This window comes from Marmota flaviventris, chromosome 5 (assembly GCF_047511675.1).
Source record: "Marmota flaviventris isolate mMarFla1 chromosome 5, mMarFla1.hap1, whole genome shotgun sequence".
NCBI lineage: Eukaryota > Metazoa > Chordata > Mammalia > Rodentia > Sciuridae > Marmota > Marmota flaviventris.
In genome coordinates, this window is record NC_092502.1 from 102,051,497 (window position 1) to 102,076,638 (window position 25,142).

Consider the following 25,142-nt stretch of genomic DNA (forward strand, 5'->3'; position numbering starts at 1 on the left):
CTTCTTTCCCTTACTTTGCCTTAGCTTCCATATGTGAGAGAAAACACTTGACCCTTGACTTTTTGAGTCTGGCTTATTTCATTCAGCATAATATTCTCCATTCCTGTCCACTTACCAGCAAATGCCATAATTTAATTGTTCTTTATGGATGAGTAAAACTCATAGAGAACAATTAAATTATGGCATTTGTGTGTGTGTACCACATTTTCTTGATCCATTCATCCATTGACAGGTATCTGGGATGATTCCATTTCCATTTAAGTTTCGTTTCTTGTGAATATATTCAGAAGGAGAAGATCCCCAAAGCAGGAGGATAGAAATGCCATGGGCCTGGTGTGGTGACATACACCTGTAATCCCATCGGCCCTGGAGGCTGAGGCAGGAGAATCTTGAGTTCAAAGCCAGCCTCAGCAAAAGCAAGGTGCTAAGCAACTCAGTGAGACCCTGTCTCTAAATAAAATACAAAATAGGGCAGGAGATGTGGCTCAAGTACCCCTGAGGTCAATCCCCAGTATCCCCCCACCCCACAAAAAAAAGAGAAAGAAATGCCATGGACCTGGAAGCAGGAGAACGCAGATTTTAGTGTCCCTCATCCTCTAGCTTGCAGTTTCACTTTAGGTCGATTATTTGGCCTCTCTGACCTTGATTTAGGCGTTGTAAAATAATGTGATGGGTTAACCTAGATGTTTAAAAATGTTTTTCTAGCTCCAATTTTGTACAAATAGGTAGTATATTCACATATTTCTAAATGTACTGATCTTAAATTCACTCTCCTGGTTTAGTTTAATTTTAACCCTACCTTAAGCCGGAACCTTGCTGACATCCCAGCCTGATGCCCGCATGCTGCTAAGGTTGCCTGGTTCTTTTCTTTTCTCCATCTCAGTGCTTTGCATTTAGCCAGAGTATTAACTGTGGTTGGCATGGAGAGTATAAAGATAAATAGATCACAGTCCTTATTTGGGCTGTCTCCAAAAACAAGAGGACATCAGGAGGACCAAATGAAGTTGGAGTAGCAGGATAGCAGCCTCTCTGTTAAGATTACCACCAAAAGTGATTTTTTAAAACAGGTGACAGTCTTGGAAGTGAACACATCATTTTCTATGCATCATTCTTGACAGTGGCAGTATTACAGGGAATACAACCGGGGCTTGTCCTGTGGAACTTAATATTGTCCTGAGGGGAGATAGACATCAACACAGAATCAGGCAAATAGGCAATAGGTACACGGGTGAAAAATAAAGCTGCAGAGGGCTTGGGAGAGGAGGGCAGGCTATCCTTTTGTGAGTGAGAGCCTGGGGCAGGACTCAGCTTGAGCTTAAACTTGCTGGATGCCTTTAAGGAGCAAAGGGGCATCCACCATGGCTGGGACCCAGAGGTAAAGGAAGCATGAGGGAGATGAAATCATAGCTGGCTCTGGGCCAGATTGCTGTGCCTTTAGGGGCCAGCATAAAGGTTTTAGTGTTTAAGTAAGATGGGACTCCCAGGAGTTTTGAAGGTGAGGAATATAATCTAATCTGTTTTTAAGATCAGGGAGGGTCACAGGTGCAGGTAAGGAGGCCCCTGGGCGATGATTCAGGTGAGAAGGAGGTAGCTTGGAGAAAGGTGGCAGCAGCAGTTGGATTCTGGTATAATCTGAAGATGGAACTAGTGGAGATGGCTCTGGTGTGGGGGAGGGGCAGGGAAAGTCCAGCGTGACTGTAACTCTTTATTCTGTTTCTGCCCTGCCTTCCTCCCAACAATGGCAGATTGCAATTGCTGTTCTTTGAGACTGGGAAGATTGCACGTGAGCATGTTTGGGGGAGGGAGGCGCACACACAAGGAAATTGGCCTGGCTATGCTGAGTTTGAGATGCCAATCAGAACGTTCAGTGGAGACATTGAATAATATGAGTCTGGAGTTCAGGGGACAGGTTAGGGCTGAAGATTAAACTTTGGGAATATAAATCTGAAACTATAAGAAAATTCTTCATATACAAATAACATCTAGTGGAGAAAAAGTCAGACCCTCCTACCCACATACCAGTCAGCCATGGTCACCTTTTTATGTATAATTCACTCTGTGTCCTTCCATTATTGTTTGGTTCTGTAATTTACCCCCCTTTTTTGAGTCTCCTTTTCTCTCATTTCCTTCATGTGCTTTTTATGTTTGAATAATTCTGTGACATTCCTGGCTTAGTTTCAGGAATACGATGGTCATTATCATTTTGGCCTTTCCTTCCTGTTTTCCTTGTCTCTGGCAGCAGTAACTTTTCCATCATTAAAAATTTTAGCTGGGTTGTTTGAACACTTTCCAGTTTCATGAAAATGTTAAGCAAGTTGCTTTCTGAGTGACAGTTCAGGAGAATGTGGTCACAGAGAGGAATTGAGTCATGAGGCAGATAACAGTGATTCAATCCAGTCACCCTGATGTTCTCTTCTCCATTCAGCATTTAGAAACAATCTTCTTTGTTTTAAATAATTTCTGTGAATTTAAACCATCTATTTTTCCTATCCCTTTATTAATACTATATATTATATATATATATATATATATATATATATATATATATATATATATACCCCCACACACGTACATATCTCTTTATTAATACTATATATATAGCATTAATTCTTCAAAGGAGTTTGTTTATGGTTCATACCAGTAAATTTTTTCTTTGCCTGATTGCATTTACTTTTTAAAAATGCCCATTTCTTCTTTAATATTTTCTGATATTATTTTCCAATCCAGTTGCCAATCCTCCTTTTAGTACAGGGAGAAAGGAGCTGGGGCCAGCCAGACTTGCTTCAAGTTGGCTTTACCTTAGCGGAGCTGCTGACAGTTCTTGGAGCAAGCAACTGTGGCAGATCTGGATTCTACATCTATAGAGAAACTTGAAGAGAACCTCAGGGAAGAGCCACCCCTGCCTCCTACCTTAACACTTCTAGCACCTGTGCCGGGACATTTCACACGTAGAGTAGAGACGTTAGAATAAACTCTATGGGTATTCTTCCTAGTCCATGAGTATACTTGAATCAGAAAATGAAATTCTTTCAGTATTTAGAGAAAATTCCTACTCTGAACCAAGAAGTTCACATATTTACAGGAACTTTCTAGCTGTGATGGAGCATAATCATTGCTAAAAGGTGTCTCTTGACATGGAATGGTGGCCTTGATGGGACTTGGTGGCATTAGTTAATGCCCGAGGGATGGAAAACATGCAAGAGTGGAGGTCTTCACTGATTTGTCTTCTCTCTCCTCTGTTTTACCCACTTCCTGGAGAAACAGGACTGCAGGCACCACCAGTAACAAGCTGTGGTACGCCTCCCTGTCCCTGGTGACTCTCATCATGTACTCCGTTGCCGTCGGGGGCTTGATTGTGATGGCAGTATTTTACACACAGAAAGTCGGCTGCATGGAGAACAAGATTATCCTGGGATTAAACGGAGGCCTGTGCCTGCTTATTTCAATGGTAGCCATCTCACCCTGTGTCCAGAATCGTAAGCACACTTTTTTTTTTTCTTTTCTTCCACGTTTCTAAATGTCTTTGAACAAACTCAGTGGGGTTTTGTGAAACCAGGGCCATTCTTTAACCTACTGTAGATGGGTCAGCAGTAGGAGGGATGGGGTGCCAGTCTCCTCTTCATGTTCTGTACCTGTGATAACCAGGTTTACCTGTGGCCAAAAAGGTAAACTTAATGAACTTAATGAAGGAGGCTTTAAATGGAAGTGTACTTAGAGTATGTTAAGCAAGTTGTTTATGAGTTTTGTCTGTGACCTCTGGGTGAAACTTAGGTGATGGGCTCTGGAAGGAGCTGTTTCTGGGGTCATCTTTCACACAAGGCTGTGGAGATAGCAAGGACAGTGTGGTCTAGGCTTCAGGAAGTAGGAACTCCTATCCCGGCAGCAGCTGGCCTTGTTAGCTAACCTTCCTCAGGCCCAGGCTCTTCTTCAAGGAAGTCAGCAGAAACATGGGAGTCTGACCTTGCTTAGGGTGTTTCAAAGCCCCAAAGGAATAGGCCACGTGGTTTGAAAATTGCTTCAGAAAGTAGAAGTGTGAATTGTCATTTGTACATTACCTCTGATGTCTCTGATGTTCTCTCTTTGGGTTAGAGAGATGTTCCTGGTCTGGTGTTTCTTGTAGTGATCTCATTGTATAGATGTTTCACATGCATAGGACATTCAGATTTCCAGGTAGGAAAAGACAAATACGGACAGTAAGTTTGCAGCCCACTTGAATCCTTTCTAAAATAGTGATCAAACTCTTGGCGTTTAGATTAAAATCTCTTTTGGGTTAAACCCTACCTTTTGAAATAGGTTTAACATTTTGAAATATTTGGTTTAATGCCATTAGTTGCTAAGTCAGGTCTTATTCTCAGGCCAAAGAGCAATATTATGAGTGAGTCTATTCCTATACCTTTATGGATAATTATAATTCAAGAATGATCATTTTGGAAACAAATTTAACCAGAGGGAAGGCTGAATATTTTCATGTCAACAGATAGTTGAAAATTTTACCAAAAAAGAGAAAATCCCTTGGCACATACTGGTTACTCTGAATGATCCAAACACAAAGTTTTAATTTAAATATTATAACTTTAAAACTCTTCTCCCAGTGAATATCAAGCCTCATACCTTTCTTCTTTAGCCTGGACTATCTTTTGTACTCATTTAGTGTGCCCCACCACTCCCCCTTTTTTTTTTCATTGACAGATAAGGTATTGTGTGTGTGTGTGTGTGTGTGTGTGTGTGTAGGGGTGGGAGGGTTTGCCATCTTGGACTACAGAGTATCTAATAATCTTGTAGAATCATCCAGGATGCACACCCTGAGAAATCTGTCTTATTTACTCTGCTAAATTATGTGGTCTCACAAAATAATGGTGGTATTTTTTTTTTTCCCTGATCTTGTGGTTTAAGAACTAAAGTTATAAACCTCAGGGGAACTAAGCAGTGTGTTTATGGATAGTTACAACTTTGATAAGGTGTTGGTGGAGAACTTGGCAGAATTTGGCATGTCTGAAATAGCAGCATTAGGCTGGGTGTATAACTCCCTCCCCCTGAATTTTAAGTTCTATATGGGAAACACATTATATATGTCTTTTCTCTCCCAGAGGTGCGCCTTCAAGTTGAAAGAATGCAATTGGGGCTGGGGCGGGGGGAGGGGGCCTATTAAGACTGATCTTCACTCTGTCTCTTGTCATTTTCTAGGTCAGCCACATTCTGGGCTGCTGCAGTCAGGGCTCATCAGCTGCTACGTCACATACCTCACTTTCTCAGCTCTGTCTAGCAAACCTGTAGAAGTAGGTAAGCCAGCCTTGTTAGAAGCACGTGTCTGTGGTGTGAATATATTCATGAGCTGTTGTTAAAATATCCAAGATTCAATAAATCAAAGATGATGATCTAGACTTTTTCAAGAAACAAAGTCTTTAACTTGGGCTATAATGAAAATTCCTTCTTCTGGGTCTTCTTGCTGTTAGTCTATTTTGTATTTTGCTGCTGTATTGTTCTCAAGGAATTATTTTTTTTTTTGCTTTATTTATGTTTTTAGTTGGTTATTAATTTTCTTTAGGAGCTTATTTCTCTGTAACAGAGACAAAATGGAAAGATATGGCAGGAGAAAGAAGCAGAATACAGGATTTTAATCCAGATCCACCACTTGTTGGTGGGTGACCTCAACTGCTCATCTTAAATGACATTTATTTACAGAGACAGCAGAACATAGTGGTTAGTGTGATCTTTGGAGTCAGACTGCCTGGGTTTATAGTTTGGTTCATTAGAGTGCTTTTAAGAATTTAGTGAGAATGCTCTCAAGTTATATATATCAATCACTTAGAACCATTCCTGGCTCATAGTAGGTTCTATGTAAGGGTTAGTTGCTACTATTGTAGAATTGTGGATTATTTAAAAAGGGGTTTTAAGCTAAAAACACTCATATCCTGTGATATTAATATAGACTCCTAAGAATTGCCAGTAAAGGATCAAGTTTTCTTTTTGATTTCAAGCTCATTATATTTTATCCTTACCTTTATTACTTGTGATATACATACACACAACACATAAGAATATGTGTGTTTGGGGCTATGTTTCATCTTATATTAAATGAGTAAATGTAGTCTCTTTAGAAAATTGAAGTCTTTTAAATTTTGAAAGCAAAGGCAATGATAATTTTGAAGGTTTTAGCATATATGGATACTATTTTTGTGAATTGCCTTCATAGCTATTTATAATGAAAAGTGATATAATTAGAAGTCTTACAGTAAGTTTAGACTATTCTAGATTTAATTTTTAAAAAAGAAAAGGGCCTATTTTGATTCTATATGTTTATTTAAATCCATTTCTCTTTCAGGTTTTCTTTTATGACTGTATATTAATCTCCAGTTTTTACTTAATGGGACTTTTGTTTGTATGTTAATCTCGTTTTTACTTAATGGGATTTTTGTTTACAGTATTTTTAAAATAGCAAATATCACTTAAAAATAGCAAAACACATTTATTTCTTCAGGTGGCACCACTTAAATAGAAAAGTTATAGTTTGTTCAAAAATTTTCATTGGCCTAAGGATAAAGAGGTTTTTAAACCACAGCAGGATAGACAAAAAGTAAATAACCACTGGTGGTAATGTTAGAGAAATCTTTTTTTTTTTTTTCTTATTAGTACCCAGTATTGAATTCAGGGCTGCTTAACCTCTGCGCCACATCCCCAGCCCTTTTATATATATCATTTGGGGATAGAGTCTCACTGAGTTGCTTAGTGCCTTGCTTAGTTGCTGAGGCTGCCTTTGAACTTGTGATCCTCCTGCCTCAGCCTAGGGAGCTGCTGGAATTAATTATAGGTGGGTGACACTGGGCCCCACTTACAGAAATCTTTATATGTAGCCTTTCACATTTTTTCAAAGTTCAGACCTAAGTTATAGACCAAAAGAGGTCAGGACCTTTGTGTTACCTACATAAATTGACCTCTCTGGTTTAGGAGCCTGGGCCAGGAGGCTTATACTGCTCCTGTGAGTTAGTTGTGACTGGCCTCAGCACCCTGCCCCTCTGTCTTCAGCAGCTCCCAAATCAAGTGAAAAATGGATCTGACTTTTTCTTTTCAGTATTGTTTGAAGAGTACTAAAAAAGAGAAAGTCTCTTCAATTATTCCCTTTAGCAATAATCTGGAATGTGAGAGTCTCGCTCCAAGTGTTTGCCAATGTGCAAGAGTGGTGCATTGAAATAACAAAAATCTAGTCTGAATAGACTTGGCGATACAGTAGAAGGTTCCAATGATTAAGGAATCACACTAGAGTTACCTGAATTTTCCCCAAATGAATGCTGTTGTGAATTACAATAGGCTTTTCTAATTGAACTCTTATTACTTTGTTTTCTGTACAAGCTCTGGATGAACATGGGAAGAATGTTACCATTTGTGTGCCCAACTTTGGTCAGGACCTATATAGAGATGAAAACTTGGTGACTACGCTGGGTACTATCCTCTTGATTGGGTGCATCTTATATTCTTGGTAAGTCTTAGGAGTTCCTTGAGGCCAATTTGCAGACTTTGAAATTATAAGAAAAGAATTTAAATAAGTTTCAGCACCTGTGAAGCAGCAAAACAAATACCATCTGAAGAAGGGAGAAATGGCCAGAAGTAACAAAGAGATACAATGTGAACTCTCCATGTTGGAACTGTTTACCTTACTTGTATTTATTGGGGTAAGTAAGAATAAACACACAGTATATTGTAGTAATGTTACCTAATGCCCTTTAAAAGACAGTTGAATATTAGTTGCTATAGCATTCTTGAAGAGCAAGGGAACAAAAAGTGAGGAAGAGTTAGTGTATTGCCAGAATATTCTGGCAACTTTTTTAATTCAAGGGAAATCGCATTTGTTCTGTTGTTGCTGAAAGAGTACAGCGCTCTGCATACATGGTCATTCTGTGCATTCTGTCCTGGAAAGACAGGAAATATCCTTTTTTTATGCTAAAACCCACAGTGTTGTGAGTAGGTAAGGCAGCCCCTCCCAGAGTAGATGCCTTTCAGATACTCATGTGGAAAAAACCTTCCACTTTGAAAGGGTTTCAAAAATGCTAGGGAAAGAATAGTCAAGGATAGGAATGGCTTCTTACATATTTCATTGACAATTAAGCTTCTTTTTGACAGTAACTTTTTCACAAGTAGGTTTTACTTCTGTGTGTTTTATAAGTTGTTTGTTAATGTTTCAGCGTATAAGAATTTCACCTTGCTGTGGGCACATTATATCTTCCTTTTACTGAAACTAAACGGTCCTGGTGGTGATAGAGTGTGTAAACAAAATGTCATTCTGAGCATGTTGGCACTTTTTCTCACTACTCTTACTGTTAGAAGGGGGCCCACAAGGACACAGGCCAGAGTATGTATCAGCCAGAGAACACTTGTTATGTTGCAGGTAGTTAGAATGATGGTGGTCTAATATTGGTCCTTAGTCTGTCCCATAGTGACAGAGTCTCTTTGTTGCAGCAGAAGGGACCATGATGGCCACTTTCTGTGCTTTCTTTTGTATTTATTCCACACATTGTTCACTGAGTACCTGCTTTCTACAAATTAGCAAATGGAATTCAGGCCCAATTCAATGGAACATTTGAAAATACCCATAAAGTTATGGAGATTTTGAATTCTGATTCTTGGCTCTTCCTTCCTTGAGTAAGCTTTTCCTTCCTGAGTCTGTTATTGTTGGGCTTTGAGGGGAAATGGCAGCAACAAGCTCAATTCATGATTTTTCACTGAGTTGTTTTCTGTATTGGCAGGCAAAATGCTTGTAAATCAGGGGAAGAAAAGTAGGTTACTAAACCGCATATCCACTTTTAAAATAAAATATAGCTGTATCTACACATGTAGGAAAAAATCCAGAAAGAAAATAAACCACTTATAATAATAGTGGCATTAGAGATAACTGGTATTTCTCCCTGCCCCCTTTTTATTCTTAACAGCTTTTTTTTTTTTTTTAATAGCGAGATAGCATATCTTTTTAATTTTTGTATTACAAAAAATAAAATAAAAAATACAAAGGTATTTTACAACGTAAAACCTTATGTTTTGTTTTGGTACTGGATGGTGAATCCAGAGGTGCTTTACCACTGAGCCACATCCCTAGCCATTTAAAAATTTTTTAATGTTTTTATTTTGAGACAGAGTCTCACTAAGTTGCTTAGGGCCTTGCTAAGTTACTGGGGCTTCTGAGCTGCTGGGATTATAGGTGTGTTCTACCCTACAGAGCAAAACCAGGCTGGATGGTCAATGGGTTATGGGATGGAGGGTAGTTTACCGCTTAGACAAAATAGAATTTGAATTTACTATAAAAAAAGATAGCAAAGATTTTACTTAATGTGTTGTGTAAAATTACCACGTGGAATTGGAGTTATTTTACAGCATGGAATTTTCACTCAATCACATCTTGGGTTTTCTAGTAAGCATAAAGTATCACTTTTTAGCCACCCTTGAATCTGCCCTTGAGTGAGAGATGATACATAAAATGTCTCTTTCAAAATTAAGGCATTACAATGGAAGTCAGGCAGGGCTAATCTGATATTCACCAAAGATGTCAATTTTCAAAGCTGACAGCTACCATTTAAAATCTGTCTAAATGCCAATAACAAAGCTTATTAAATGCCATGAATTAAACTGTAAAACTGTAGTAGCCAATGGAGTGATGAGATATAAAATAGCAGCTCACACAAAGTGGAGCTGAGGGTAACCAGCCTACTCTGTGAGATGTTTCTTTAACCCAGAGGCATGAACACGCTCGGTGCAGATGGACAGTTTATTCCTCTCAAGAGTGAGTGAAGTGCCATATGGGGGTCTGATGATTGATGTTTGCTGTAATTACTCACTGTAGCCCCAGGAGGCGTCAGCTTTGAGAAGGCTCTAAACAAATCACAAATCCGTCTAAACAAATTACAAATCGGCCTCTCACAGAAGTGATGGGCCTTGGCCCATTTGGGGGTTTTCAGTTCTTCTTCAAGTTTACATTTTCCTCCATGGCTCAAAGAGAATGAAGGGTTGGATGAGGTTACAAAAAGAGGCCACATTGAACATGATTGCAGAGATATCTATAATTCTTGATAGAAATTGTAGGAAGTTAGGAGATTTGAGTAGTGTGCAAATTAAAGGGAGACAGAAATCACCAGCGTTCATTGCAAGGCCCAGATTGCCTGGGGTTCACTTTTTGTGAAGTTCTGGAAGGCTCAGCCCACTGAGCTCTCTTCTTCTCACCTCTCTGGAGTCTCCCTGGTCCACAACTCAGACGCTTAAGTCTTTTGGGGCTCTCCCTCTCATGAGGGCTGCTACTGCGGTGTCACTGAGAGCAGATTGTACTCAGTGCCATCTCAGCTAGGAAGAAGGAAGAAGGGCTCAGCCAAAACTTACTTCCTGGCTCTCCACCTGTGTCCATCACGTCTCCAGAGCTCCCATCCCTTGCACCCAGGAATGATGGCTGTAAAGGAGCATCCCAACTTGGACCCATCTCACCTTGGCCCATTTGCAGGGCTTCTTTCTATAAGTCCATCCCTCTTAGGCCTGCCTTGTGAGTTTGTCAGGGAGGACAGGATTTATGACATCTAGTAGCAAAGTCTGCACATGTTCCTTAGAGATTTTCAATAACCCAAGGGTCTTTGGCCGGCTCCAAAATCAACTAAAGCAGGTACTAAGGGGAACCTGTGTTGTGCACAATATGGAAGAGATTGGGCCTACTACAGTGGTGGGGGAAAGGAAGGAGGGCAACACTTTGAGGGATTTCTTAATGGCTGTGAGGCTCTACTGGCATTTGTGGGTCCTGGGATGGTGAACATGCTATAGTGAGTTAGATGCTTTCTGAAGATGAAGCATTGCCTGGGCCATAGGCTGTTAGTCTCCCCCTATTCCCTCAGGAAGTTCCAGGTTAAAGTCACACATACCTTAGCCCTGGAAGAGAAGACCTTAAGAGAACTTGGGGATTCTTTTATAGCTACTTATGCTATGCTGACCAAATAGATGGGTCTTTGTAACAGCCTGCATGCAGACAATAAGAATTTCCTAGCTTAAAGAGCTTGTAAAATCAATATGTTCTTGATAATTCCAAGAAGAGAGTTTTACTTGGGGAAAGGCTGTGACTGAATATTATGACCTTATTTTATGTTAACATCTACTTATAGAAATCATGGCACTAGGGGCTGGGGCTGCAGACCGCTCGCCTCGCATGTGCAAGGCCTTGGGTTCAATCCTCAGCACCATATAAACATAAATAAATAAAATAAAGATGTTGTGTTCAACTGCAACTAAAAAATAAATATTAAAAAAAAGAAATCATGGCACTAAATGATGAACTAGAGATTAATATTTTAGAAGTCAAAATAAAACCTTCCCCATGTTTGGTGCTCTCTGATAGAAGAAAGGAAGTGACAAATGTGTTCGAATCTGAAGCTTTGTCTTTCTGAAACAGTCTTATTAAAAAAAATTATAAATGGAATTACAATTAACAATTAAGTGTATCTCTTGAAGAATATTCATTTATCATCTTTCAAATGAAGATTTCAGGTGTCAATCTCATCCTAAAATTAAAAGTTACAGCTGGGTCTGGTGGCGTACCCCTGTAATCCCAGCAGCTTGGGAGGCTGAGGCAGGAGGATCTCAAGTTCGAAGTCAGCTTCAGCAAAAGCAAGGTGCTAAGTGACTCAGCGAAACTCTGTCTCTAAATAAAATACAAAATAGGGCTGGGGATGTGGCTCAGTGGTTGAGTGCCTCTGAGTTTAATCCCCAGTACCCCCTCCCCAAAATGACATTTGCCCCTGAGAAAACTCTATACTATACTAAAACATAATTCATATGAACCAAATATTAGGCACTCTTAAATTAAGTGCAGGGGCAGATATGTGCATTCCAAGTCAGGAAGTGGGAATGGAGTGGGCCTGCACTAGCATCTATCACTTCAAAGCAGAAATAAAAGTGAGGCTGTTGGACTTGTGTGGACTGTAGAACAGCAAAGTGGGTGGATCCCAGAGGACCTCTTTGTGAGCAAGGTTTTTTATGGTTTCTCTGTAGCTCATTGATCTTTCCTTGGGAAAGAAGAAAATGAGCAAAGAAGGCCATGCTGCCTCATGGGGTTTATTGGATCAAAATGAGTCTCTGTGCCTGTCCACTAGCAACCAGCTTCCTGAGAGCAACACTTGTCACCCATCTCTGAGCAAGTTCGGAAGCTTTGTGAGGCGGGATTGTTGCCTTTTTTATTTCTAAGTCCCAGTGCTCAGAAGGCAGCCTGACATACAACAGAACTTCATTACATATTTGCTAATGAATCTATCAAGTTAATACTGGAACCCTAAGTATTATATATATTTATATTTGCTTAGAATGTTTCTGTGTTTTTGTTTTTAGAGAAAAATAAGGCTTTACCCTTGTAAACCAAATTTTATAACATTTTGCCTCTCTAGATGTGGGGAAAATTATGAGAAGATTTTTTTTTTTTTTTTTTTAAACTACGCTGAAAGCTATTATGTGTTAAATTTCCAAAGTGAAATGTCCTTCTGGCATAGGCGACTATCACAGTAAATGACTGTGACTTTTGCTTTTGTACTTTTGCTTTCTGTTGCTACCTCTGGGTTCCCTCATAGCTTTTGAGTCCCTCTAAGTAAGACTGCTCATAGGGAAGGAAAAATAAAGGTGAAATCAGAAAATTATTTTGACATTAGAGGGAGGAGAGGCAAAAACCAATACTAAAAGCCAAGATAGAGTATCAAAAGGCAATCGTATTTCTCTATACCTCCCTTTGCATAAAATGCTGTAATGCAATGCACATAAAAAGATATCAGCTGGAGAATTTGGACAGTCAGTTTAGGAATAAAGTGGGATATTAGAATAGACTACCCCAGGGCATAGTGGCTCATCCTGTTATCCCAGCAACTTGTGAGGCTGAGGCAGGAGAATTGCATGTTAGAGGTCAGCTTCAGCAACTTAGTGAGGCCCTAAGCAACATAGTGAGACCCTGTCTCAAATTTTAAAAAAAAAAAAATTAAAAGGCTGGGGATATAGCTGAGAGGTAAAGCACCTCTGGGTTCAATCCCTAGTACAAAAAAAAAAAAAAGACTACAGCCATCCCTCAGTGTCTGTAGGGATTAATTAGTTCCAGGACTTCATCACCCTGAGATGGATACCAAAATCTGTAGATGCTCAAGGCCCCTGTATAAGATGATGTGGTGAACTCAGGAACATCCTCCCTATACTTTAAATTATCTTCAGATTATTTATAGTACCTGATGCAATGCAAATGCTATGTAAATAGTTATTATATTGTGTTATTAAAGGAAAAAGGAAAGGGGGATTTTTTCTTTTTTACATGTTCACCGTAGACATTACCACCCCAGATATTTTTGATCTGCAGTTGATTTAATCTGCAGATGAGGCCAGGACAGCAACTGTACTTTTGTTTAAGAACAGCTTATAAGTAAGTCTCTCACTGGATCAGTGGCCATGCAGTTTTCCCTTGTTCTAGGCAACAGACCATGTTAATATGTCCTGCTGACGTTTTGTTTGTTTCTTAGTTTGACATCAACAACAAGATCAAGTTCTGATGCTCTGCAGGGGCGATATGCAGCTCCTGAACTGGAAGTAAGTTTGTTTCTTTTCCTGCTTCTACTCAAGATCCACTTCTCAGGAAGGTCTTTTGTGTTTGTGTCTTTATTAATCTGCATTCCATGATCCTCTTTATCTGCTCAGGAAAAAATAATACACACACACACACACACATACACACACACCCTTTCCTGTATATAGTATGGGATTACAATAAATCACCTAGATTGGGGATATAGATCAGTGGTAGTGCTTAGCAAGCAGAGGGTCTGGGTTCCATACCCAGCACATGCACACCCACACCCCATATACACAAAGAAACAAGTAATTCTTAATTTTTCCTTTAATAGTATTGGCCTTTTGCATAGCATCTTACTGCCCACCCTCCACCAAAGACTGGCATAATTTTTCTTTGGTCATAAAATTCTGTGTGTGTGTGTGTGTGTGTATGTGTTAATTCTTGCTCCACTCATCTGTTTTCTCTCTGATGTGCCCTACATATGCAGTGTAACTATGAGGTTATGTAACAGTTGTTTTGAAGGGAGAGAAAGATGGGAAAGTGAGGGAACTGCGTGTCTTGCGCAGACACTACTGAACAGGTAAATGCATGGGCTCACCTGACTGTATCAGGTCCATCAGGTGGGCATGTCATTGGGTAAAGAATTATGAACTATGAGTGCACTGATTTCAGGCCCATCAGTTCCTTCTCCTGCATGTCCCAAGAATTAAGGTGGTCAAAGTCTCTTTCTAGGGTATTGACTAAGGCTAGAAAGGTCAAGCAGATGGAGGTGACCAGGAAAAGACTCAGTCCTGACCCCCCAAATGGCATGGAGCAAGGGTTCCATTGGTGGCTAGGATGGATAGCACTTGATGTGCCAGGCACTATTCTAAGCTTTCCATATGTGATTTCTTTTTAAATGTTGTAAAAACACACACACACACACACACACACACACAAAACAAAAACAAAAACAAAAACCTAGTGACCTGCTAACTGTATCTCCATTGTCACGGAGTGGGGGGAGGCGGGGGAATGGAAAAGTTAAGTCATTTAAACTTGTAGGTTTCAATTTGCCAGAATAGAAACCTCGAATTGAGGCCCCAGTGTCCGTGTTCTTGACCATGTTGCCCAGGCGCTCAGCTGATGTCTCCTGGTCCTTGCTGCTGGCCTTGCCTGGCATCCAGCCACTGTCTGCATTTTAATGATTTTCTCTGGATGGAAAAGCCCTGGTGTCTGTCCAGTTATGGGCACTTTACTCTGCAGCTGGGTGTCTAGGGATGGGCTTTCCTGCACCTGACCCCAACATAGTGGACTATTATGAAGGCTTGTCACTCTGCCAGCATCATTCACCAACTTTTCTGTCACTTAAAGGAGAAAACTGTGAGGACTTTGAATAGGTTGCTGCCTACTATACAGAAGAGAATGGTCTCTAAGGCAGGCATTTGTTCTCACAACTGACTGGGTGGCCACCTGCTGAGGCTAGATGCTTATGGTTTCAATGTCCCTATTGTGTACAGAGTGCAAGCTCAAAGAAAAACAAGTCTCTAAGTTAGGTTTAAGAGAGGATGTTGTTCTTCTCACTCTGTGGGGAAATGGCCCAGTGGGTTTCCCTCTGAGCAAGTCAGTTTGTTCTCCAGTTTCACAGGATACACCTTTTAAAAGAAAGGGCTGATATTTTCTTGTGGTAACTTAAGCTTCAAAAGAACTAGGACCTCGGCCTACCGGGTCTTGGGCTCACTGAGTGAATTAGCATATTGAATCTTAAACCAGGTCACACTCTCCAAGGCTCTGTCAAGGCTGATACCTCTATTACATGTTTACTCACCACTCAGGAGGGAAACAAGGACTTGGCCTGGAGGGGTTCAAACAGGACAAAGTCCAGAGCGCCCACATCCTCGGGCCTGGCTGTTTTTTTGTACTTCATACGTCTTCTGCCAGAAAATTTTGATGACCCCACACTTCCCAGACTGTCTTGATAGGAAATGTAGACCGGCCTTGTCCTTCCAAATTCCTTAACTTTCCCATTTCAGATTCTGTCAGCTTTACTCTTGTTAGTATCCTATCTCATTTATTATGAATCATAGACCCTGTGGTCTCCATCCTGTGACACTGAGCTAATTTGGTGACTCAGGCCAGTTATTTAACTTGGTTTTTACAAATGTAAACAGAATAATAGTCCCAATCTCAAAGGTTAAAGAGGATTTGATGAGGTCATACTAGCAGGGAGTGCAAGAAGAGGGGGACTTCTTGTCTTATGAGGTGGCAGAGTTGGGCAGAGGGTGAAGTTGAAGGGCAGTATAGGCTGGAAAAGCCTCGTTAACCCCAGAGGGTGCTCGTATGACCCAGAGCATGTTGTTCCTGGGGGTCCTAATTTTCTGATGGTTCTAATAGCAGGCTCTTCTCTGCCTGCTTGGTCTATCATTCCTTGGGGGAAGCCCAGGTAGGGCTTGCTGTGGGCAGGCGCTGGCTGTGGGGCTGGACAGATCTGCTGCCGACCTGCAGTATTAGGGAACTGTTATCTGGAGGCTCTATTCCCAGCACTCAGTGGGGGGAGCACCAAGCCCTTTGAGGAGGTCTGGGTGACACATCTCCATGTCCATGGTGTTTCCAGTCACCAGCACCTGGCCTATCTGGGAAACAGCATGTGCTTAATCATTTCTTCTGAGAGGATGAAGTGTGTAGCTCAGGGCCTAAGCCATGGTTCCAGCAGGGCAGGGTTGGCACATGGGTGTCCCCTAGTTCTTTACTGATGAGGAAATAGCAAGCAAAAACCAGGCGTCTGACTGTGTTTCGTTTGCTTTCCCAGGTAGCTCGGTGTTGTTTCTGCTTCGGGCCTGATGGAGTGGGTAAGTGGCATACTCTCATTCCGTGTGTCCCTGGGCCCTGTGGGCTCGCAGCTCTCACTGTAGGCATTTGCAATCCAGATATTAATGTCCTGAACAGTAAGGGGGAAATTTTTGTTCCACAATACTTTCTCATTCTTCCTCAAGGAGCTTTGTTTGTGTTGATATTCTGGTGGGGAAAATCAGTCTGTATTCTGACTCGTATTGAAGTTAACTTATACAATAAGACTTAGGAAAGTGGAACATACAGTTTTTAAAGGAAGGACTTGGAAAATCCAAGAGGTCCTGACATTTCATTTTAGGGCCATTTTGTTCCTTGAACTACTGCTCTTTTGGAAGGGAGGGTCCCAGAGGCAATTCTCTCCCTTTCTGCTTCTAATATGCTTTATGTCTTTAAGGGCTCTCTTTCTTTTGCTCTGCTAACATAAACATGGTGCTTGGTGACTCTTCTGATCAAGGGAGTTATGGGGTGAGGGTCGGGGGAAAGATGGCTCTGGATAGTTTTTTCTGCTCAGCAGCTACTGGGACAGAAATGAGTGCTAAGACCGGAGGTGTGCTCATGTTGACTCTCTTCGCTTGGGCCCCCTTTGTGATTTGCAGATACCGAAGAGCAGCAGAATGTGAAAGAGGGACCTCGGGTCATTTATGATGAGAAGAGAGGCACTGTCTACAGCTATTCCTATTTCCACTTCGTGTTCTTTTTGGCTTCCCTGTATGTGATGATGACTGTTACCAACTGGTTCCAGTGAGTGACCCACTTGATTATTCAAAAAATTAAGTTAAGTGTTGTTCTTTTTGAAGTGCCAGGATGCAGCTCAGACTTCCTGGAGGAACTAAACCCTTCTCCAGGTCTTGCTGTACCCATAGCCTTAAGAACAAACAGTCCTTACCTGTTGATCAGCGTCCTTTTCACCCTGGGAATTAGTGGTGCTTACTGCAGCATTAAGAGTTGGAAGGTTAGTGGGGGTCTAGCTCAAAGGTAGAGTGAGAGTCCCTGGATTCCATCCCCAGCACCCAGAAACAAAACAAAAGAGAAATAATGGATGAACTCCACAAGGCTGATTAAAAAACACAGTAATAGCAATGGAGGAAAATACTTTTTTTAAAAGAAGAAAATATCCTTTTTTTGTTTCTCCTACTTCAAATGTTGTCTCTTTTTTATTTTTTTCTTTGTGCAGTACTAGGATAGAATGCAGGGCTCTCTACCTGGGTACTACATCCTTGGCTCTTTTTAAATTTTATTTTGAGACAGGTTCTCGCTAAGTTGCTCAGGCTAGCCTTGCACTTATGATCTTGTCTTAGCCTCCTGAGGAGCTGGGATTACAGGCATGTGCCACTGTACTGATTTTTTTTTTTCTAGTTTTTAAGTTATTGCTATGTAACAGACCTGACTTTCTCTGTTACTATGTGGAAATTCATACTTTTCAAACTGTTCCAAAGTTTCCGTTGTTTCACAATTTGTTTGATAACTTAGGATAGACACTAGAGAGATAGCAGGCTCTCTGTACTGTCTTTGATTCAGCAAATGGATCCTCTGTGTCACCCTGCCATAGGTAGCAGGACTGATAGCTTAGTGGGAGAGACACATCATGATTCAAGTCAATTACAGTGTCATAAAATGAGGCGCACTGGGTATAAAACTAAAATGAGGCAAGGGGATGAAAAATACCAGTCGGGTGGGGGTGAAGTTTCAGACCCATTGATAGGAAAAGACTTCTTTGAGGATATTCTTCCCGAACATCCCTTTGTCGTGTATGTGATACTTGGTATTGAACTCAGGGATGCTCCATTATTGAGCTTTTTAGTTTTTAGTTCGAGCAAGGCTCCCACTAAGTTGCCCAGGCTGGCCTTAAACTTGCGGTCTCCAGTCTCCTGAGTAGCTGGGATCACCATGCCTGCCATCCCCGAATGTCTCCATGAGGGAGGGGAAGGAACTTGTAATGCTTCCCTGTGATGCTTTGAGAATTCCTGGGGAATTTTGACTTGGGATGCAGAAGAAAGGGTGAAGAGAGCTGTAATAACAAAGGCAGATAATGACAAATGTTGTTGAGGATTTGGAGAAATTGGAACCCTCTTGTGTTGCTGGTGAAATGTAAAAGGAAGCTGCTTTGGAAGATATTTTGACAGTTCTTAGAATGGTTAAACACAAATATGATCCAGTGATTCCATTCTGAAGTATAAAACAAAAGACAAAAAGAAAATTATGGCTGGGCACGGTAGTGCACACCTATAATCCCAGTAGCTCAGGGGTCTGAGGCAGGAGGATCACGAGTTCAAAGCCAGCCTTAGCAAAAGTGAAGTGCTAAGAAACTCAGTGAGACCCTGTCTCTAAATAAAATACAAAATAGGACTTAGGATGTGGCTCAATGGTTAAGTGCCTCTGAATTCAATCCCCAGTACCCCCCCCCCAAAATTATATTCATTTAAAATGTTGTGCACAGATATTAATGTCAGCATGATTCATAACAGTGTAAAGTCAGATATAAGCCAAATGTCCAACAACTGATGATTAAAAAATATGCCAAGTCTATATAATGAAATATTATATAGTTGTAACAAGGAATGAAGCAAGGTTGAGCATCCCTAATTCAGAAATCTGAAATGCTTTGAAATCTAATATTACACTCAAAAAGCTTCCTATTTTGGTGCATTTAAGATTTTGGACTTGCAGATTAATAATGCTCACCCAGTAATGTCCATGCAAATATTCCAAAATCTGTCTATCGTAAGTTATCAAACAAGTTGAGACAACTCCAAACTCTGAAACATTTGTGGTTCAAGCCTTCAGATAAGGAATACTCAACCTGTATTGATACATACTACATCCTGAAAAGAGCATGGAAAACAATATGCTAAGAAAAAAAGAAGCCAGTCACAGAGGCTGCATGATTCCATTTCTATGAAATGTCCAGAGTAGGCCAGTCCATACAGACAGATTAATAGATTAATGAATGTAGGCGGATCAGGGAACTGAGCTTGGTAGGGGAACTAGGGGTGTGCAGGTCTGGCGTAATGAGAATGTTACAAAATTGATAGTAGTTATGATGCACAAGTCTGAGCTTATTAAAAGCCACTGAATTATGCATTCTAAATGGGTGTGAATTATACCTCCAGTGGGTTTTTTTTTTTTTTTTTTTTTTAAAGAAAGTTTAGTGAGGACGGGAAGCAGGGAGGCCCTTAATGGCAGAGACTCTCCCCTCATTTCCTTTCTATTCTAATGGCTGGATGTCTTATTTCCAACAGCTATGAAAGTGCCAGCATCGAGACCTTCTTCAGCGGGAGCTGGTCCATCTTCTGGATCAAGATGGCCTCCTGCTGGGTGTGCGTGCTGCTGTACCTGTGGACGCTGGTCGCTCCCCTCTGCTGTCCCTCTAGGCAGTTCTCCGTGTGAGGATGGCAGCTGGCCACTTCGCTCAGCAGGCTGTGCTGGAAGAGCTGTCCTTTGAACAAGTGTACCAGGGTCTGAGCAGCAACTGGCGCCTTATGAAAAGCTGATATCCCCTGGCTATTTTAAATGTGTCTGAAAAAGCTTTCAGGGGGATAAGGAAAAAACAAACAAACAAACAAAAAACCCAGATGAGCTTTTTTAATTCTGAAATTCAGAAAGAAACTACCAATTTGTCCTGAAGAAATTGAGATTTCCAACCAACCTGAACTTGTGATACATGCATTTTTATGTCTTACCCTTAGGAACTGGGTAGTGGTACTTGGGTATGCTGTCACCAAAAGAATGGTATAACATCTTTTTACAGGGATAAAAATTATCTTGTGTGACCTGTTATTCCCATTCTTGGAATTAAAAAGCAAGCAAAATGTTGAGTCTCCAGCCCCCAAGAGAATCCAGACCCCTGTCTCTCTTACTTTCATCTCCTGAATCACTTCCTGGAGCCTTTTCCCCAAAGGGCTCTGCTCACAGCTCCCTAGTATTTATAGGGAACAAGAGGAAGCACCTGTCTTTAAATCCACCCTCAGTGCTGCCTCCTCGTGGTCCCCAAGTGTTTCCCTTTGTGGTTGTGATGCTGGGAATCACAGCCTTCCCTCTCTGCCCTTGGCCTTCCAGAGGTCCCCTCATCCTTTCTGGGTTTCGCATCTTTGTAATAATGTGAAAAGCACAATTTGCCATCACTATCCATGTGTTTCCCCATCATGTTAACACTACCTGATCCAAGTTACTGCAATAAGTAGGGCACTTATCCATGGTGGTGTTCATGTGATTCTAGAACAACATTCATGTTTTCGTTGCCTAAGTGATGGAGAACTATGGTTCTTACTTGTTCGTGCTATAATTAATAATACTTTAAGGACCTTAACAAAAAGTTTCTTCTTGGCTGAAATCTGCTGCACCCCTCTTTCAAGTGTAAAGGTTAGCCCCTCAGCGTCTCCTCCACCGTGAAGCCTTTGAAATTATAAAAGCAAAAGAGCTTTTGTTTCCTGAATTTGTAATGTGACCACACTATTAATGTCCATTGTGGTTTCATTTCCTTGGAGTAGATTTGCTGAGGTGAAAATCCCAGGTGGCCTCTCAAACAGGGCTGACCAGGCAAGTCTGTTAGAAGCTGTGGAGTAACTAAATATCCTTAGAAGAAGAGGTGGGTGGTTGGGGATATTTAATTAAGCCATAAACAACAGCTAGAGAAATTTCCAAAATACATATTTGTAGAGTAAAACGAGAATTGACTTTTGGCAGCTATGTGAGATGTACATTTTCAGTATTGGATGTTCTTATCAGGGAGGAGATTTGTTCAGTGTAACTCCAGTAAAGACACCAGTGGACCCAGGCGCAATGGCGCATGCCTGTAATTCCAGTGGCTTGTGGGTCTGAGGCAGGAGGATCATGAGTTCAAAGTCAGCCTTAGCAAAAGCAAGGCGCTAAGTAAGTCAGGAGACCCTGTCTCTATGTAAAATGCAAAATAGGGCTGAGGATGTAGCTCAATGGTCAAGTACCCCTAAGTTCAATCCCTGAGTTCACACCAGTGGAAATGCCATGAGACTCTTTTTGAACCTCCTGGAAGACTTGGTAGACCCTTTTTCTGTGCCCCTCTGTATGAGTTGAGTAGAACTGAGTCTCACCTAAACCTGGCTCCCATGTGCCAAAGTGCTAATGGGGGAAATTACTCAGATTTTTCTTTTCTACTCACTCCTTTGCTGTCTTCTCAAAAAATACCAAGGAGGAAGCAAAGACAGGAGTGAATTCCTTTAGGAGTTTGCCTTTTTTATAGTGTTTGAGATTCAGTTTTAAAAGACCCTTAATGTATGCCTATGTCAGTGTATGCATATTTTTTTTTGTAGGGCAGAACTCCATGCTGAGCAGTTCAAAGCTGCATCCAAAGTCACCAAATAAACAGTTGAACAGTTGTACACTAAATCTGAGTGACTCTAGTGAAGCCACTGGAGAGCAAGCTCCATGAATTAGTGACAGTCTAGGAAATGAGGCTGTGTGTGGCAGCCCCCTGGCAGAGGCCACTTCAGTGCCTGGTGCAGTGACCTGGGGGCTCTCGGTCAGCCAAGGTCACCTTTAGGAAACACCATAAGAAGCCCTTTAATAGCCAAGGTAGAATCACAGGCAGTTTCCTTGAATTTCTTCCTGCAGAGATCTAGTTGAGTTCTTGATTTGTCTTCCCATCTGGGTCTGGCAGCCAGCTGGGGTAACTTTAGAACTGACCCTTACGCCAGGTCAGGGTCCTGCTGACAAGGCCATGCATCCTGGGCTGGCCTTTGTTGGCCCCTTTGTTCTGTAGAAAGAGGCTCAGAGAAACATAAATGAAGATAATGCCCCTCACAGCTTCCATCTTAGCCAGCCCAGCCCACCCCCGTTGTGTAGCCGCACAACTCTTGGTTTGTGGCACAGTGTTCTCCTCTGAAGGTCTGATGAAGGTCCTTCTCATTTTTATTTTCAACTGACAGTGTTAGCAAGGTTCTGGGATGGCCACAGATAGATGGCTGCACTCTGAGAACCTAGGGTGTAGAGACAAGAAGTCAACTTTAATGATTATGAACAATGAGAAACAATATTCAGGTGATGAATCAACATTGATAGTTTAAAAAAAAAAAACTACATTTTGTGTTATTGAGACTTAAGAAACTGGAAAAATTGTGCCAGTTGCTTCAGTTGCAATAACAGTGGTGTTCATTTAACTCACTGATGTCTTTTAAAAAAATAACAGACTTTTGCTTCCTCCAAGTTTTTGTACCTGATTACAAAGGTGCCTTTCCTGAAGCTGCTGGTCAGGCTCCTCTGGAGATGAAAGCTGAAGATTTTAAGAGACTGTGCGTCTGTTTCCCCTGTGCCATTCATCTGATGTGGAAAATTTCTCCCTCTCATTTTCATGAGGGAGACTCCTGGGAGTGTCACTGTAGGTAGACATGTAACCTGAATGAAGACGAGAGACAATCTTCTAAATCTCAAGTCTTCAGAAAACCTGCCATGTCATTACTGAGTTGAGCTTTTGTAATACTAGTTGGTTGGTTATGGTTTTGTCTTCACAGTTTCTTGGGAAATTGTCTACAAATTGTTTGCCAGAGGTTTATTGAGTAGATAGACTACGGGTGTAGGCGGGAGGGAGGGTGGAGTCACTGGGACTCTTAGGGTTTCTGTTTCCAGTGAGTAATGGCCAGCAAGGGAGTTCCCACATTGAGGACTTGCAGTTCCTCAGAGGATCCTTCACTGTGAATGACCTCAGCCTCCAGTTAATCACCCCTCTCCCCAAATTGTTGTTCTCTGCCTTTTTAAGATGACGTTCTTATTTAATTTTTGCCAGACAGTTTACCATCAATGGTGCTTCATGTTATCCTGTGAAGGGAATTCCAGGGCATGTATTTAAGCTTCCTGGGCTTTCTTTTTTTCTCTTTCTCTTGCCTTTCTGAATAAGATCTCGTTTTGTTGTACACTCACATCCTACACCTCTTGAAGTTGAAAGAGGGCTTTGCCCCCAACCAAGAGGGTTCTGGCCTTGAGCTAATAAGACCCTGAACACCTAGAAAGACCAGTGGGCCCTCCTCCGTCAAGGACAGTGCAGGTAGCCTCTTGGCTCATGGAATTTTCCATGGGATGTTCTCTGCATCTTGCGAATAAGCTGAGTTTTACATTTCAGGCAGAGAAGGGTTCTCTCACGTTGGACCTGTGACTTCACGGGATGATAGAGCTATTCACACGGATCTTTAGATCTTTCTTCTTCAGTAGATATTCACAGAGTCGGTCATTTTTGAAAGGTTGAAATATTTGTCTTTTACCAAAGAAGCTTTTTGGTTTTGTTTTAAAACGAAATCCTTTCAGAAAAAAACTTAATTGGGGAAGGGAAGATTAAGAATGCGTATGTCCAAATCCACTTCCTTAGAAGTTTAATCATATTCATGTGAATAAAATGATAGAACTGTTCAAAGGTAATCCTTTGTGATAAAGGATCCTGGGAAATTCCCTCAGGTAAAGAAAGCTTACAACAGATGCGTAATATATGTCTTGAGAGCTATTTATAAGAAATTTAAGAGGATTGTTTTGTCTTCCTTTATTAAAGATTTAAGCTTTTTTTATTTTGCAAAGAAAACCAACAATTTTATAGTCATAACTTTGTTAATTTTTTAAACTTTTTTGGAACAATTAGCTGTAGCCAAATTTTGTGGTTACGTTTTGCTATATTAGAATTTGAAACTGCAATAGGTGTGGTAAATCTACTGTTCGAAGTTTATAAAGGTCTGTGATATGGTTAGGTTTTGCTAACTTTTGAAATAGTTATTTTTCCTTTTAGTTACAAAGCCGATTACGAATTTGTATTTGTTTTTTGAATGCTAATTTTTCTATACAGCATCTGAAGTTGATCAGTCTTTTCCTATGTAGAAAATGCAAAACTTGTTAACTCTGTACTTTAATAAAAGGTAAAATTGAAAACCATGGTATTTTTTCTCCTTCTGTTAGATACATATAATTCAAGTCCTTCAGTTAATGTTTTCCAAAGGTATTGATTCACATGTTAATCAGGCTTTATAGTGTGTCTGCTGATTTTTTTTTAATTGACAAATAAAACTTGTATATACTTATGGTATCAAATAAGGTGTTTTGAAACAGGTATACATTCTGGAATGGTCAAGTTAAGCTAATTAAGATACATATTCTTTTTATGGTGAGAATACTTAATCTTCCTGGCAATTTTTAAGTATACATTAACAATAGTCACCATGTTATGCAATGGATCTCTTGAACTTATTCCTCCTGTTTTAATGAAAGTTTGTGTTCTTTGACTAATATCACCCAATTCTATCTCAATCCTCTAGGTAACCACAGTTCTCTGTGCTTCTATGAGTTTGACTTTTCTCAAAGATATCATATGTGAGATCATGTGATATTCATCTTTCTGTCTGGCTTATTTCCCTTAAGAGTGTCCTCCAGGTTCGTACAAATTGTTACATGTTGCAAGAGTCCCTTCCCTTTTGAGGCTAAATAGTGTTGTATCATATGTATGCCTCATTTTCTTTATCCATGCACCTGTTCTCTTCCTAGAGAAGTAGCAAGGTCATCATGGAAAAGACTGTGAGGTGTGAGATTTTAACAGCTATCTTGGGAAACATAATTTCCCATACCCTCTAACTGGCTTCTTGTCTCATTCAAAGGAGAAGCCAGGGTCTTTACAGGGGCCCACAAAACCCTACATGATCTTGCCCGTCTAGGACTCAGCATTACTGGCTTCCCTACTGGTGTTCACGCTTATGAGATGTGTGTCCCCTTCCGGCTCCCGCAGGTACTCTCCCTTATTTTAACATGTCTCACTGGGATT

General features: G+C 40.8%; 1 protein-coding gene across 1 annotated transcript in view; it reads left to right on the forward strand.

Moving 5' to 3' along the window:
- Positions 1–24,259, forward strand: part of Serinc5 (serine incorporator 5) — a 104,576-nt gene extending 80,317 nt beyond the window's left edge. The window contains exons 6-12 of the mRNA XM_071612460.1: positions 3,265–3,476; positions 5,185–5,280; positions 7,348–7,474; positions 13,503–13,569; positions 16,341–16,380; positions 16,978–17,122; positions 19,621–24,259. Of these exons, the coding sequence (XP_071468561.1) occupies positions 3,265–3,476; positions 5,185–5,280; positions 7,348–7,474; positions 13,503–13,569; positions 16,341–16,380; positions 16,978–17,122; positions 19,621–19,768 (835 nt within the window). The 3' untranslated portion in view covers positions 19,769–24,259. The remainder of the gene's footprint in view (positions 1–3,264; positions 3,477–5,184; positions 5,281–7,347; positions 7,475–13,502; positions 13,570–16,340; positions 16,381–16,977; positions 17,123–19,620) is intronic.
- The last annotated feature ends 883 nt before the right edge of the window (positions 24,260–25,142 follow it).